The sequence below is a fragment of the Osmerus eperlanus genome, chromosome 26 (genome assembly GCF_963692335.1).
Source record: "Osmerus eperlanus chromosome 26, fOsmEpe2.1, whole genome shotgun sequence".
Classification (NCBI taxonomy): Eukaryota; Metazoa; Chordata; class Actinopteri; order Osmeriformes; family Osmeridae; genus Osmerus; species Osmerus eperlanus.
In genome coordinates, this window is record NC_085043.1 from 9586246 (window position 1) to 9601442 (window position 15197).

General features: G+C 47.5%; 1 protein-coding gene across 2 annotated transcripts in view; it reads left to right on the forward strand.

Annotated features, from left to right (window-relative positions):
- Positions 1 to 3483: 3483 nt before the first annotated feature.
- pde4dip (phosphodiesterase 4D interacting protein) overlaps positions 3484 to 15197 on the forward strand; it is a 50710-nt gene continuing 38996 nt past the window's right edge. Inside the window, exons 1-3 of one of the 2 annotated variants that reach the window (XM_062452894.1) lie at positions 3484 to 3712; positions 9287 to 9342; positions 10526 to 10593. In XM_062452894.1, coding sequence (XP_062308878.1) covers positions 3675 to 3712; positions 9287 to 9342; positions 10526 to 10593 — 162 coding nt within the window. In that variant the 5' untranslated portion in view covers positions 3484 to 3674. Of the gene's footprint in view, positions 3713 to 7419; positions 7808 to 9286; positions 9343 to 10525; positions 10594 to 15197 lie in introns of those variants that run through there. The other variant, XM_062452895.1, reaches the window with a different exon arrangement.

Consider the following 15197-nt stretch of genomic DNA (forward strand, 5'->3'; position numbering starts at 1 on the left):
ACCCAAAGGGGGTAGGGACCCAAACGCTAACTCCTCGATCTATCTGGCCTGAAGCAGGTGGACCCCAGAGTTTATTTTTGTCTCAATTATCCATTTAGTGTAAGTGGCAGCCACATGATGGAATACATGCAGAGAGGAAATGTTTTTATTATCTTTATTTAACAATGGCATTTAACCTAATACCTGATTAGGTGGCATAAAAGATAGCCATCCTAACTGCTGTGTTTCCTTGTTATTGAAGTTACAGTAGGCTAATTTCCTTTACCATTAGAGTCCCTATGCACATTTGCTTGGTTTTAATTACCTCCCGAGCCCTCTCCGTTTCCAGTGAGGGAACTGTTTCTGCTTTCTGAGCAGAGATTTCTGGCACATGCAGTTCTACTTAAGCCAAGTTTCGAAACGCCATAATTCTCTAACATATGCGCACACATACATGTGTTGGTGTTGTATTCGCATGGACAGTGAACCAAATTTTCAGACTCGTGCCTAAGAATAATTCGAGAGCCTTGTTCAGAACACAACACATGTTGCACATGACAGCTGTGGGAATTACACCTCTGATCATCAGGTATGAGATTCTACTAAGTATTTGCACATCCTGAAAGATGTGCTATAATGTTTTAGCATTGAGACAGAAAGAACTATAGATCGTTGTCTTCACCCAGCAGGATGATAATCTTGTTTCAGTACAATACAGATTATTTCTCACAACGTAGCCCTCAAGTATACATTTCCACAGTTTAATGGGGCCTTTAAATGAGAACCAACTGTTACAAGATTCTACCTCACAAAGTAGTTGCTATTAAACGTTACTGAAGTAATTTAATTCAAATACTAATAGTTCAGCTTTGCTTGTTCCATTCCAGTGTCCTGTTGATGGAATTTCCCCATGCAGTCATGATCGCTCTGAAAACTGAACAGGCGGCCTGGTCCCCAATAAAGAATGTTTCTGTTGATGCAGAGAATTTTCATAATTCCCTCTGTGTGTTCTGTTGCCACCAACTCCTAGGAATTTAGTTTCTGTTTTCCACAGCGACTGAGCCGTGACGGTCTGTAAAGCTGTGTTGAGCCGGTGAGGGAAGTGGAGGAGATGAGTGCAGAGACAGGATGTAATACACTGCGTAATGAGCGAAGGTGAGTGTGGCTCTGAAACAGAGAATGGTGTGTGTTTGTGTGTGTGTGTGAGTGTGTGTGTGTGTGTGTGTGTGTGTGTGTGTGTGTGTGTGTGTGTGTGTGTGTGTGTGTGTGTGTGTGTGTAAGGGGGGTGTATAGGCTTCTTGAGGGCCTCTTATATAGCGAATGACAAGGTGAATTTCAACAAGTCTGTGGCTCAAAGGCGAACAGGGCGGAATGTGATGTATTTCCTGTTTTGTGAGCTCACTCCCCCCCCACCCCCAAGGCCTCAGACCTCTCCCACATCACATGCCTCTTGCGGGTTTCCACGGAAACCAGAGAATTGATAAGTAACCAAACAAATTGAAGGGAGGAGTTTGTTAGGAATGAAATAATATTAACAGTCAGTTGAAAAACGTCTGGCTTCGTCCTGCGTGTCACTAACTATTATGACAACTTCAAACAAACTGCACAGGACTGATGGCAAACTACAGGAAACGTGGGATTATTTACAGCAAAGCTAAGACCGAGGACACACACACATGCACTCATAATCACGCAACAACCACACACACAACACACGTTTTTGTTCACTCATACACACACAACCTCGCCTATACACACACACACACACAATACACATGTATGTTTGCGTTCACTCACACACACACAACCTCCCCTACACAGAAACACACACCACACACCACATATATTTTGGAAGAGAGCCAGCCCAGATCCACGCCTGAGGCTTGATTCCGCCTGGGCCTAATTGGAGTTGGAAGTGAGACGTGAATACCTGAGCTCAGATTATCATTAAGTAATGGGACTTCTCGGTGGAAGTCCTGACAGTGTTTACATCCACGGGGATCGGCTCTGCGGCCAGGGCAGAGCGCCAGCACCCAACGGAGCGCAGAGCGCGACGTTATACCGGCTGCAGCTGGAGCCGTCGCGAGGTACTCCGACTCTAATGAGCATTCGTTGTTCCGCCCTTCTTACCCATTTCCTTACAAGCAACATATTGCGCACATATGTATCCAACAGTAATTCACTCGATGCAGAAACTGCTGGAGTAATTATGAACGAAACTTTTTTATAATTATTTTGGCTTGAGATATATCATTTAGTTTCTAGGTCGAATTTTGGGATCAGATATTTTGAGAGCATGCAGTTCGTGAATGGCCACCAGGTGACACACTCCCGTGAAAGGCCTTCTTGGTGTGTGTGTGTGTGTGTGTGTGTGTATGCTTGTGTGCCTTGCAACCATCTAGCAGCTGCCATCAGTTTGCTTGTTTGTGTTGTGTCACAACTAATGTGTTTGAGGCTTGGTATCCACACTCATTTGCTAAATTAACTGGAAACTTAACCATAATTAAGCCGAGCTTAGTCAGGTGGTGATTAAGTAGAGACATACTTTGTGTGTGTGTGTGTGTGTGTGTGTGTGTGTGTGAGAGAGAGAGAGAGAGAGAGAGAGAGAGAGAGAGAGAGAGAGAGAGAGAGAGAGAGAGAGAGAGAGAGAGAGAGAGAGAGAGAGAGAGAGAGAGAGAGAGACAGAGAGACAGACAGACAGACAGACAGACAGACAGACAGACAGAGAGAGAGAGAGAGAGAGAGAGAGAGAGAGAGAGAGAGAGAGAGAGAGAGAGAGAGAGAGAGAGTGAGCAGCATATCTCTCAGCTCGGTACTTTTTGACAATTAAATCCGTTTCCGTGTCTCTCCCCCTGTTCTAGCTATAATTAATTCATATATCATTTTTGATATGCTGAGAAGCTAGAAATATAAGCTATTTTAGGGAATTGTACACTGCAGTCAAAACCGTTCTTGTAATTTATAGCCTTGTGAACGAGGCCATAAGCACTTGCAATGACCTGTGCTGTTAACAGACTTATATGTAAAGTCATAGCTACTTGTAAGCAATGCGGGCCGTTCCTCGTCATAACATCACGTGTTTTAAAATGCAGATGAGGTCCCAGATGTAAGCACGCGACTGACTGACTGGCCTAATTACTGAGCAGCGCAATCATGGTGTGTTTACTGTCAATCAATGCTTGCAAAGTAAACATCTATCCATCTATCCTACTGCCCACATCCGCTTCGAACACAGTCCGTCTATGCCTACTGACATTTTAATAGATTTCATTGCAGGTCTCATATTTTGCAACAAATGACCATTGAATGACTTGTAATGTAATAGAAAAACAATAAGGGGGTTTGTTTTGCCGATTGTAGAACACCCTAATGCCGTCACATGGATGCGCGCTGAGTCTCACAGACTAGCGAATGTGATTCCCGGGGCCTGAGGTTCCTTTGATCTCGTGCACTTGCACAGCTGAGAGGGAGCGCATCTGACTCGTGCGAAATCAGCCTCGAATGTGTTGGACAGTGGGGGCTTACTGCTGAAGACTAGGCAACCGTCGAACGATGGCCAGCATCAACCGCGTTTGAGAGTTATTTCGGGATTCCACGAGGTTTCCGGGATGTCGTTAGATCATTTCGACCACCGGTTTTAACGGTTGGACAGTAACGGTTTTTGGTTTGGCGAAGATATTCCACCGTGTTGACAGATGGAATGGGCGCACTCGAGTCTGACAGGAATTGAGAGGTATGACGATGCACAGCGCAAGGCTATGAAAACACTGTGTTGATAACTTTGTATGGTTATAGCTAAATGATTTTCTTGTTTGAGAAATGCATTAGATTCGGTTGTCCACATTAACCCAAAATATTTTTGATTAGAACCTCAAATGCGCGCATAAAATCGAAGTAATATAAACAATATAAAGAAACAAAATAAACCAAACGGCAATTACCATAACATGATGCGCCTGCAGGTTATAAAGCTGTGAGATGAGTGCTTCCTTTTGCAAATATTTAGATTCAACAGAAGCGTGTCCTGAGGTTTGTGATTGTCAATGACAATGTGATACTAAACAACTGGACCAATCACACCAATCACTCATAGCCGGCTGGGTTGCGGTTGGGTTTTTCCACTGTGTATACGTATGTTAAATGTGTGTCTCCTATTCTACCCTTATCAACACTGGTTTGGCATTTGGGACAGTGTTTTGTTTGCTAGCCAACAGCCAAACACTCTGCCCTGTACTTTGGCCTGGGCCGCCCCCCTAGTCCGACCTATCTTATCCCTCTCATATGAGGGGGCTGTTTAGGAAATAATTCAGACTGTCCTTTCACAAACACATATGAACACACATTCATACTACTGAAAACTCACATCCCCATATGTGAAATGCTCGCATAGGCACATATGACATTTGTCAAAATGTCATATTGTTTTTTTCCACTCACAGTGAGGCTAACTCTTCTGGATAGTCACAGAATACCCGCCAACCCTCTGGTCTTTAAATCTTATCAGTAGCGTACACCGAACCAATTAAGAACGTGTGTTGAGATTCGAACAGCGTGCAGATGCAAAGCCTCAGATAACGTCAGACTTTCCCACGGTGTTTGGTCGTTTTTTTTTCCATTGTTCCTACCGTCGTCGCGGTTCGGCGTGACAGGTTCACGGCGCTACGCACGCTGGATGTGTTTCAGGTTCTCATGAACAGCTTGTAAAGAGGTGACAGTGCTCATTAGACCGTCCATCTCTCCACTTAACACAGACAAGGTGCATGTGCTCTCAGACAAGACCTGTTACTAATCATCCTGAGAGAGAGAGAGAGAGAGAGAGAGAGAGGGAGAGAGAGAGAGATGGACACCCAATAGAGCTGGAGACTTGCTCTATCAGGTGAATGTGTGTATGTGTTTACGTGTGTGTGTGACAGTGAGGCCTACCTGCATGTGTTTCTACACAGAGATCAGGCCTGTCCAGCACGTATAATTAGAGAACCCTTTTTTTTGGGTGACTCAGGGCTCCCAGTCTGTCAGGCTGTCACGGCAGCTGTCTTGGGGCAGCTGTTTAAACACAACCAGGGAGAGAGAGAGAGAGAGAGGGGGGAGAGAGAGAGGGAGAGAGAGAGACGGCGAGAGAGAGAGAGAGAGAGAGAGAGAGAGAGAGAGAGAGAGAGAGAGAGAGAGAGAGAGAGAGAAGGCGTGTGTGCAGATTGGTCAAGGTAATTACAGGGTGTCCGTTTCGCTAGTGTCACAGAGACACCTTACCATGTCCCCCACCCCTCCCCCCACCCTCACCTCCACCCCTCCCCCCACCCTCACCTCCACCCCTCCCCCCACCCTCACCTCCACCCCTCCCCCCACACTCACCACCACCCTTCTCCCTGACTCCCTCCCCCCTACACTTTCTTACCCAGCTTGTCTCTCGTTTCTCACTACACACTCCAGAGAAGCAGACATGGAGGGTAACATTACACCTGTGTCACGCAGGCACGTTTAATTCAAGGGGTCAGGTGGCTGAGCGGTTAGAGAATCGGGCTATTAATAAGAAGGTTGCCGGTTCGATTCCCGGCCGTGCAAAATTACGATGTGTCCTTGGGCAAGGCACTTCACCCTACTTGCCTCGGGGGAATGTCCCTGTACTTACTGTAAGTTGCGCTAGATAAGAGCGTCTGCTAAATGACTAAATGTAAATGCAAGGCCTTTGCCCCTGCAGAGCTGCCTGAGGCCATTGATATCCATACAGTACCGCTTGGAATAATTAGACTCCGGGAGCCCTGGCTGTGATATTTCACAGTCACCTCCTGGTCAGAAGAGACGCAGAGAAGAACGCTGTCCTCTCCAGACTACGTGCCACATCTCACGTGGTCGCCCTAAACCGTTTTTGATGAGGAGCTGTGAGAAACACAACAATAAGTTGCTTTGGGAAAAGTAAATGTTGATGTGTCATGGAGAGGGAGAGAGAGAGAGGAAAGACAGAGAGAGGAAATAAAGAGAGCGAGACAGAGAGAGAGGGAAGAGAAAGAGAGACAGAGAGAGGAAATAGAGAGAAAGAGAGAGAGACAAACAGAGAGAGAGACAGAGAGAGAGACAAATGGGTAATTCTCATGGAAATGTGAAACACAAGCTCTTCCTCAATCCCAGTAAATCATATAAAGAGTGAAGTGTTGTTTTGCATAACGCGGTTAGAGTAGCACCAAAACGCTGAGCGCAAATGTGCATTCCTGTTATCCTCCTCATCTGTGTGGACAGGCCAAGCACACTGCTACAGGGCTGCATCTGAGCGCTCGCCTGCAGCCATAGTTCCCTCTGCCCCACTCCTCCGGGTTAGAATGGGGAGAAGTGTGGAATGTTAGACAGGTATGTGAGCAAGAGAGAGGGAGCGTGTGTGTGTGTGTGTGTGTTTGAAATACAACGAGAGAAAGAGAGAGACAGTGTGCGTGTGTGTGAGAGAGAGAGAGAGAGAGAGAGAGAGAGAGAGAGAGAGAGAGAGAGAGAGAGAGAGAGAGAGAGAGAGAGAGAGAGAGAGAGAGAGGACAACATATTTCCACGGTTTAGCTGACTAACTTCTCTTGTCTCTAAGAATGGGCACACAACGTCTTGTTCTTCTAGTTGCCTGGGATACAGGGATTGGAAACTGTGTGGTATTTAAAAACAACGTGACACCTTACAGTCCACCAAATACTTCCTCTCTCTACTCCCCGAACCACACCTTCATGTTTTCAAAGTGCCAGAGGAATTTTCCCGGATTGGTATTTTCACCTGCTCCTTTGACTTGAATCCAAGCTTTTTGATCTGTGTTCACTAGCATTATCAGAGGAAGCACTGACTGTAGTCAATAAAGTTACTGTCCCGTATTGATGTCTGTCAAGTACAAAACAGGTACTTGCTAAATCGTAATGGAGGATTCGCGAGGTGGAGATTGGAGACCCATGCATGACTGGAAGCAATGCAGGGCTTAGGTTTTTCAGTTGGAAATAATCTTCTGTTGTACGTGCTAACAAGCCTGTCTGAACCTGTCTCACTCACAAGGACACATGCACACACACACACACACACACAGACACACACACACAGACACACAGACACACACACACAGACACACACACACACAGACACACACACAGACACACACAGACACATACACACACACAGACACATACACACACACAGACACACACACACAGACACACACACAGACACACACACACACACACACACACACACACACACACACACACACACAGACAGACACACAGACACACACACACAGACACACACACACACACACACAGTGTCTTTCCTTCTGCCCCGCCCTGATGAGTAAAAACATTAACATACCAGGAGGAAGATACACAAGCATGTACTGTACACACACACACACACACACACACACACACACACACACACTCAGGCGTCTGTTTTGGGAGCATGCTGAAACAGATCTCTCTTTCAGGCTCAACCAGACACACACACACACACTCCCTCTCTGTGTCTCTGTGTACCTTTGCTCCTGTGCAGTTTTGCACCAGTCTGGAGAGGCCCTGTTGTTCTGCTTGGACCTGTCTCCCTCCCTGCCACGTCAAATGACCGGTCGGAGCCTCAGATGTCTCCTCGGGGAGTCATGCGGCCCGTTTCCCTGAATCGTGGTCTACGTTCTGGGAGGTAGAGAGGACTGTCTCTCGGAGGGAGAAGAGTTGGCTCAGCCAGAGGATTGAGGACATACTGTCTGATGGAATTGGGAAACTCTGGCGTTTGAGAAATCTGTGGACTATCCAGCGCTGACCCGAGTCGCTGTGTTTTAGTTATAAAACCAGAGGAAAATGAGTGGGTTCCTCTACAGGGGCAGGTAAGGTGTTAGAACAGAATGTACTGAATATGCGGATGAATGTGGTTCAACTCGATAACAACTCGAAGTGCTAGTTGTGAGAAGGCATTTGGCGTGTGCTTTGTTCAACAAACCCCAACCAGAAGCTAAACTCTGGCATCGTTTGTGTCTGTGTGAATCCATGGTTATGTAACGTGTCTCCTGGTATATTTAGTCAGCGGTAGCGCATGTTGGTGCTTCTGGATCACACTCTCAATTGAGTCATTAGCTTCCTCGCTGACTAGTGTCTTTGCTATGTCCTCTGGGAATGTTCCCGAGAATCTTCCAGGCTAGGCGAGGTTTTTAGAACCCTCCCAAGGAACCCAGGCTGTTGTTCCCCTCCTGCTGTTGTTCCATGTCGTTCTGTGGTGGTCTTCTTCACGACAGGTGCCGCGACGAGCTAGGAGAATCGCACGTTCTACTGCTGTACTGGTGGGCCTAGACAGCCACACACACACAAATGCTACCTCAGGGCCAACTGGTCTCTCCCCCCCCCCCCCCCACACACACACACACACACTCACTCCCGCAGCCCCTTATTGCTGTGTAATCATTGGCTCATCAGTGTCATGGTCCATCTGACCCAAGCAGGCCATTAGAAGGTGGTACAGCCCTCAGGGGATGACTGGCCGGGGCTTGCTGCTGTAGACAAGTCAGTAGCTCCCCATTCACACCGCCGCTTTCATCTCTCCTTTGTTCAGAGAGGATGGGGGCTGGGTGCAAGGCTCCCGGTAGGGGAGCTATTGTGTTTGTGCGATCTTTACTTACCCCAATGAGGGTTTACAACCTAGAGTGACCTGCTCTTAACCCAAATGGCTCCCGTTGGTTATTCGAGAGCCTGAAAAGTATTTTGAACCTTGCACGCTGTTTCGACCATGCTTTTGGTCTCAGCCTTATATGACATGGCTGTTGTAAGTGTTTCACAGCTCCACCGTGTTTGAAATGCATCCTTCCCCTCCTCTCCTTCACGCCCGAACACTCCCCGTGGGACCACACAAAACAAATCTAGACCCATTCAACCGTGTGTGATTAGTGATTCTTTGAGGAAAGGAGACAGGAAGGGTGCTTTTCAAAGCTGCTCGAACACAACCCCCGTTTCACCAAACTGGGACCCCTCCTCATTCGTTCTTATTGTTTCAAACTTCAAGCCAATCGCAGGCTGTTATCTTGTTTATCTCGGCGCCCGTCCCAGAGGCGTGAGGGTGAGTGACAGCCGTGGGATTACAGTTTGCGCTGAGTCTGTTTCCAACAGCTGACCGCCACATCTCCCCCTCGCTCTCTTCACCTCGGTGTGAAGCTCTCTTCCCGTCGCCCTCCTCACCGGTTCCTCTCGAAAGGTCTGACCCAGTTTGCCGTCGGTACAGATGCTAAGTTTGTTGAGCTTGTGTTTAGAGCGCTGTAGTACGCCCGGGAGGTGTTTGAGGTGATGTGTTTGGTCTGAAAGCTTGTGTCCCGTTTCAGAAACAATGGGGATGGTCGGAGGCAGGACCGACCGAAAAGTCTAGGACACATGACGGGTGAGTGACTCTCTAAGTTGTTTTTCTTTGTTTGATACCTCTTGAATGTTTCTTAAAAAATCATTTTTTTAAATGTTCCTGTCAGTCTTGTGTTCCTCTGTTCTGCAGAGCTGTACTGAGTCACTGTTTAGTGTCTTTCTCTGGAATCAAGGTGTTTCACATGGTGTGGAGACCAGTTTCTCACACGAAACACTCAGGTTCTTTGCCTGTTCCCACTCTCTCTGTTTTTATAATGGTGTTTTTCTCCTACCTCTTGTTAAATAAATATCTTACTGCTTTTTATGACCTGAAGCCAGTCCTTACAAGGCTACGTTCAGACCAGTTCGTTGTTAGTGGGAACTTTACAAGTAATGCCCCTATGAATTGCCCTGGTCAAAGAAATGTTTCAAAGTGGCCCAATCCCTCCATTCCCTGTGTATATTTGACTTAGTGCTGGCGTCATTCGTATCAGTGTTGTGTAATTTGGCCTGTAACCTGCCCTGTACCACGCAGCAGTACGACTCCAGGCCCAAACCCAAGACACATCTTCTCCACACATTGAAGAACAGATTTTTAAATCATTTTTAATAAGCTCACGCTGTGATTTAAGGAACTGTCAGAAGTTTAAGCTTCGCCAAGGGTTCAGTGATTGTGCCCCTTGGGACTTTGCACGCACGCACGCGCACACAAACACATGCTTACACACACGCTTACACAAACACACACACAGACACACACACAGACACACACACAGACACACACACACGGTCCTGTTCACTTTTCCAAGTGCTAGACACCTCTTCTGAAGAACTAAAACACACATTGTTGTATTCCTGTGTGAATACTTTTCAAAATGCTGCTGGCGTTGTTCTTTGGAAGAGAGGTTTGGCTCGGGCTCATGCTATGGTCTTCTTTCAGTTGGATCAGACCATACCATGTCGGTTCTGTGGGGGGGGGGGGGGGGGGGGCAGGTCATTAATCTAACTCTAAAAAGGTTATAATGAGACCAAAGTGATCTGAACTCCCCCTGCAATTTATGAGGTCCTTGAGATGTTCGGCAGAGAGCCATAAAGTGTGTTGGTATTTTCACCAAATAAGGTTTTGGGGTAATAACTCCAAAACGTAAAAAAAAATCTAACTTAAAAGAAAACCCGTTATTTATCCGAATTTAACTGAAACTATTTCATTTTCCCGTGTGCTCCAGATTTCCCCAGTGAGGACCTGGAGACGCAGTCTCTTCCGCAGATGCGCAGCCTGAGAGAGTTTGAGCGGGTAAGGGCTTGTCCTCCAGTCTGTCTTCCTGTAACGCTGCCTCAGCTAGGTGTCCAGCCCTGTCTGCGGTCCCTCATAATGAACACCTAGGTGTGTTTGAGATGATTGTATAGCAACACCGCCTCAGTTCAGTGGTGCCGTATGAGAAGTATGAAATGTCCGGTCTGTGCGGCCTACACCGTTCCATATTCTCACCCCCTCCTCCCTCCCCCCCTCTCCCCCCTCTCCCTCCCCTCTGCCCCCTCTCCTCTCCCTCCCTCCCCCCTCTCCCCTCCCCCCTCTTTTCTCCTTTCACGTTGATAACATCTCTGAAATAGCCCACACACATGCACCCATATACTTTCTAAAATTCATAGCAACCATATCAGCATCGCAATCATCCATAAGTATGATGTGTGGGTGGGTATCTGTGTGTGTGTGTGTGTGTGTGTGTGCAGCACTTGTGAGCTGTGAAGCCACCAGGCAGACTCTGCTCTGCTCCCTGCTTCTCCACCAGGGTAATGGCTTCTGGGAATGCCGCCAAGCTACTATGGTTCTGATATAACTCTAGAGGTGCATGCTTCAATTATCATACCCTCTCAGTGGGGTAGGACTGGGGGGTGGGGGGCAGGGGGGCAGGGGGTAACTTAATTTTGGAGGAAATGTGTGCCTGGGTGGTGGAGGGTTGGAGAGGGCAAGTTTGAATTTGGAGATTGTCTTTGTACGGGAAAAGTATAGATGAGGTAAACAATCCAGGTGAAATGAAACAGACAGAGATTTCCCCCCGGCTGAGATTCCCGCTCCTAACTCCTTCTAACGCCGAGCATGCTGGGAGTTGGAGTGCGGGAGCAGATCCGATGCGCCGGCTCTGGAGACTAGGCCGTCTGCCTTTGAAGTCGATGGCAGGAGGCTGTGAGTGGTTCACGCTATGCAGATGCAGCCCTGATGGAGGGGGGGGCGGGGGGGAGGGGAGGGGAGGGGGGGGAGGGGAGCTGGCTAGACACTGTATGGAAAACTGAGGAGGCAGAGATAGAACACAAACTTCCATGTTCTGTAGCAAGGCAGAGTGGACGAGAAAGATGTTTAGGTGGGGTTGGTGTGTGGTGTGTAGGGTGTAGTGTGTAGTGTGTGGTGTTGTGTGTGGTGTGGTGTGTTACCCAACACTACAAAGCTGCCAACGTGTCGGCAGTTGGGGCATATTTGCATGTATTTCTATATTCCAAATGGAGATTAACAGAAAAAACGGATTCTCTGAAGAGTTACAGGTGGATGAGCCATAGTGAGGCCCTGCTACAGTAAGGGCACAGTTACCGCACGGTGCCTTTTCTTTTAACATGTTATTAAGTATGGCCAAGAATCTTGGTTGTCCTAATGTACAGGTTTGAGTAAATGTATCCACATTGTGAGGGAATTTAATGTGTGTGTGTGAGTGCGTTTGTCCACATTTTTGTCAGTCTAAAGACTAAATCTTTTCTCTCCGCTGGCTGAAAGGAACACGAACTTGCAAACTAGAATTTGTAACTGTCAAACATTGCCGGTCTGAAAATCTTGAGGTTCTCAGGAAATATCAGAAAATCTAAATACCCTTTCTCAAATAGCCTTTATTAGTCCATTTGCAAAATTGAAAGCATATGCCTGCCTATAAAAGTGAATTCAAAACCAACCACAGACACACTTCAATTGATATAAAAGGCCGGATTGCGTATAATTTCGGCCATTAAAACCTCAGGACAAATTACAATTGCTAATCTGTTATTTTGCCCTTATTTTAAACGTACGGTCCACCCAAGCCACATTCTGTGAGAGGCTTGTCAAAGTTGGATTACCACTGAAGAATAGCAGTCTTATACCGTGAACCACAGCCAACACACCCACACACTCAGAAACCTTCCAGATCCTTCCATCCACTGAGCCGAATGCATATGAAGCATCGCCTCGTTTTTTCTTCTCCGTCTCTGCAGCTAGTTATCTCTCTCCTTCCCTGGGGTTTGTTGCGGGGGAAAATAGGTCACCGTTCTCTGCAACTGGAGCACGGCGTAGACCCTCCAGCCGCCGGCTGTGGTTACCCCGCCACGGCTGGCCGAGCGAGGAACGTTCTGCACCCGCTCGCGAGGTTGCAGGGAAAACCTGTCAAGGAGACAGGAGACAGGAGACAGGAAACAGACGCTCCACGATGGCTCTTACCCTCATCCTCTGTCACCGGCGCCTCGGCAGACAATGGCCCTCGCCGTGCCTGTGTGTTGGGGACCGATTGCGAAACCCCGATTTGGATCAAACAAGCGATTATTATCCCCCCCCCCTCCCATGGTCGTGAGATCCAGTGCATCCCATAATAAATACATCACCTTGAATCGACGATTAGCATAATCATTCTATGTGTTCATGGTTATTTTTTGAGTGGAGTGTCTGAGCCAGGCAGACAGCATGCCCCCTTATTGACCTCCACCTGGCGGAGTAGGCCTTCACTGATTGGTCGATACGAGGCCGGGTCGTCCTTGGTAACCGTGCCGCTGACGTGCAGGTCAGGTTTCCGTGGCAGCAGCACTCAGGCTGGGCTGAGGGGCACAAGATCGATACAGAGGAGATCACCTTTCTGCTGATCCACACACACACTTCCGGCCCGAGCGGACTGGAGTCGGTCTTGCGGACACGCTCTCTGTCTGTCTCTCTCTCACACACACACATTTTCCTGCCCCGTGTGAGTGGCGTCAGCGCCTCCAGCTGGTGATGTGGGCTCCTGCTCACTAAGCTGTGGTGTGTGGGTACGAGAGAGAGAGGAGAGGGAGGAGAGAGAGAGAGAGAGAGAGAGGAGAGAGAGAGAGAGGAGAGAGAGAGGGAGGAGAGAGAGAGAGAGAGAGAGAGAGAGAGAGAGAGAGAGAGAGAGAGAGAGAGAGGAGAGGGAGAGGGAGAGGGAGAGGGAGAGGGAGAGGGAGAGGGAGAGGGAGAGGGAGAGGAGAGGAGAGGAGAGGGGGGGGGAGAGAGAGAGAGAGAGAGGGCGAAAGAGTCCTAGACTGTTTAATTGAACCCAGACGAGCGCAGTAAATCTGTGGTCCTCTCCAGTGGGTCAGAGACAGCATATTGAGTTGATCATGGCGTCGGTCACGGATGATAATTGTTGAGTTAATGTGTTAGAGGTAATCTCCCCTCCACACTCCCAGTGGCAGGATTCTCTGGAAAATGGCCTCCCGCTTAAGCACGTATCCTGTACAGAATTACTGTTTGCTTGTAAAACATTACAGGAAATTAAGATGACGCTATTGATTTGACATATACAGTAGGTAGAACGATGTGTGGGTTGTCTTTGTGTCTGCCTGTGTCTTTTGTCCTGTGCCTGACATGCTAGCATGAAATCAGCTTAGCTACAGCTGTCGACAGAGTCTGTCTGTGTGTGTGTGTGTGTGTGTGTGTGCGTGAGTGTACAGTATGCCCCTATATCTGTTTGACCTTATGCTTATTTTCTGTTCTGAGGATATTTATGTCGTGCATTTCAACATTTCCCGTTTGCCTCCAGATCATATGGAAACAGTTACAAACCAAAAAGACGGAGAAAAAAAAAAGTATTTTTATGAATCACTCTTGTATTTAGTGGCGAGCTGGATCCTGCAATTACTGTACAATAAAGCAAGCCTTTTCTACCCAGGGTCAAAGAGCCAATAAACCACATTGGGTACACTCAGTAAATCTGACCAATCACCTTCCAAAAGCTCTGGGAGCCAGCGAATGGAAAAATAGAGAGCAAACCTTACAGTCCAATCCGCTGATTTAACGAGACGTGAGCTATTGACTGACCCGTCTGGCCTGTACCTGAGTGACAGCACAGTCGACGCTCGTTTGTTAAAAGCTGTATGAAAAAGCTCAAAAGTTTGAGATTATTAGAGCAAAGTGTGTATGATTAGACTTTTCCTGTCTGTCTGATATGCCAACTGCAATACATCACAGACACCCAGTCCCCTCGTAAATATAGCACAGGGCTGCAGGGTGGCTGAGCAGGGACTTCTGCTCGGCCCTGGTGAGACACACAGATCCTCTCTGCTTTGACGTCCAGCAGAGAGGCTTTTTATCATCTGTAAAAGGCCACAAAGACTCTGTGTTTTGTCTGGTTGTTAACGCTAATCAAGAGATTGATTTCAGCGAGGAAGGAAATTGGATGTTGTTTGTTTTCCGTGGAACTACTTTTTTCGTCTTGATCATGTTATTCCAGCCTAACCACTCCCTTAATTAATAGTAGGTGTGTTTTAGATCAATACTCTGGTTGTAGCGAGCTATTACTAATGCACTGTTTGATGGTCTCCATTTGTTGTTTTAGAGAGTCTTTCACTGGTTTGGTAACAACCAGACTTGTGTAATCAGACACAGAGACTGAGATGCTCTGTGTGTGTATGTGTGTGTGTGCACGCACACACACACATAGCAGATACATGTGCAGAACAGGCCCAGTACCGGCAGTCAGAACCCACTCACAGTTTCCCCATCCCTCCTCACATACCAGAAAAACACTCGCCAGAAAAGAGGAGAAAAATGAACGTGAGAAGAAAAAAGAAAGATTTGGGAAGGTTACATGAGTCACTGTGTTTCCAGTAAGGGTTTCTGGAAGGGGAGAAGAAAGAGGGGCGTTGAAACGGTGC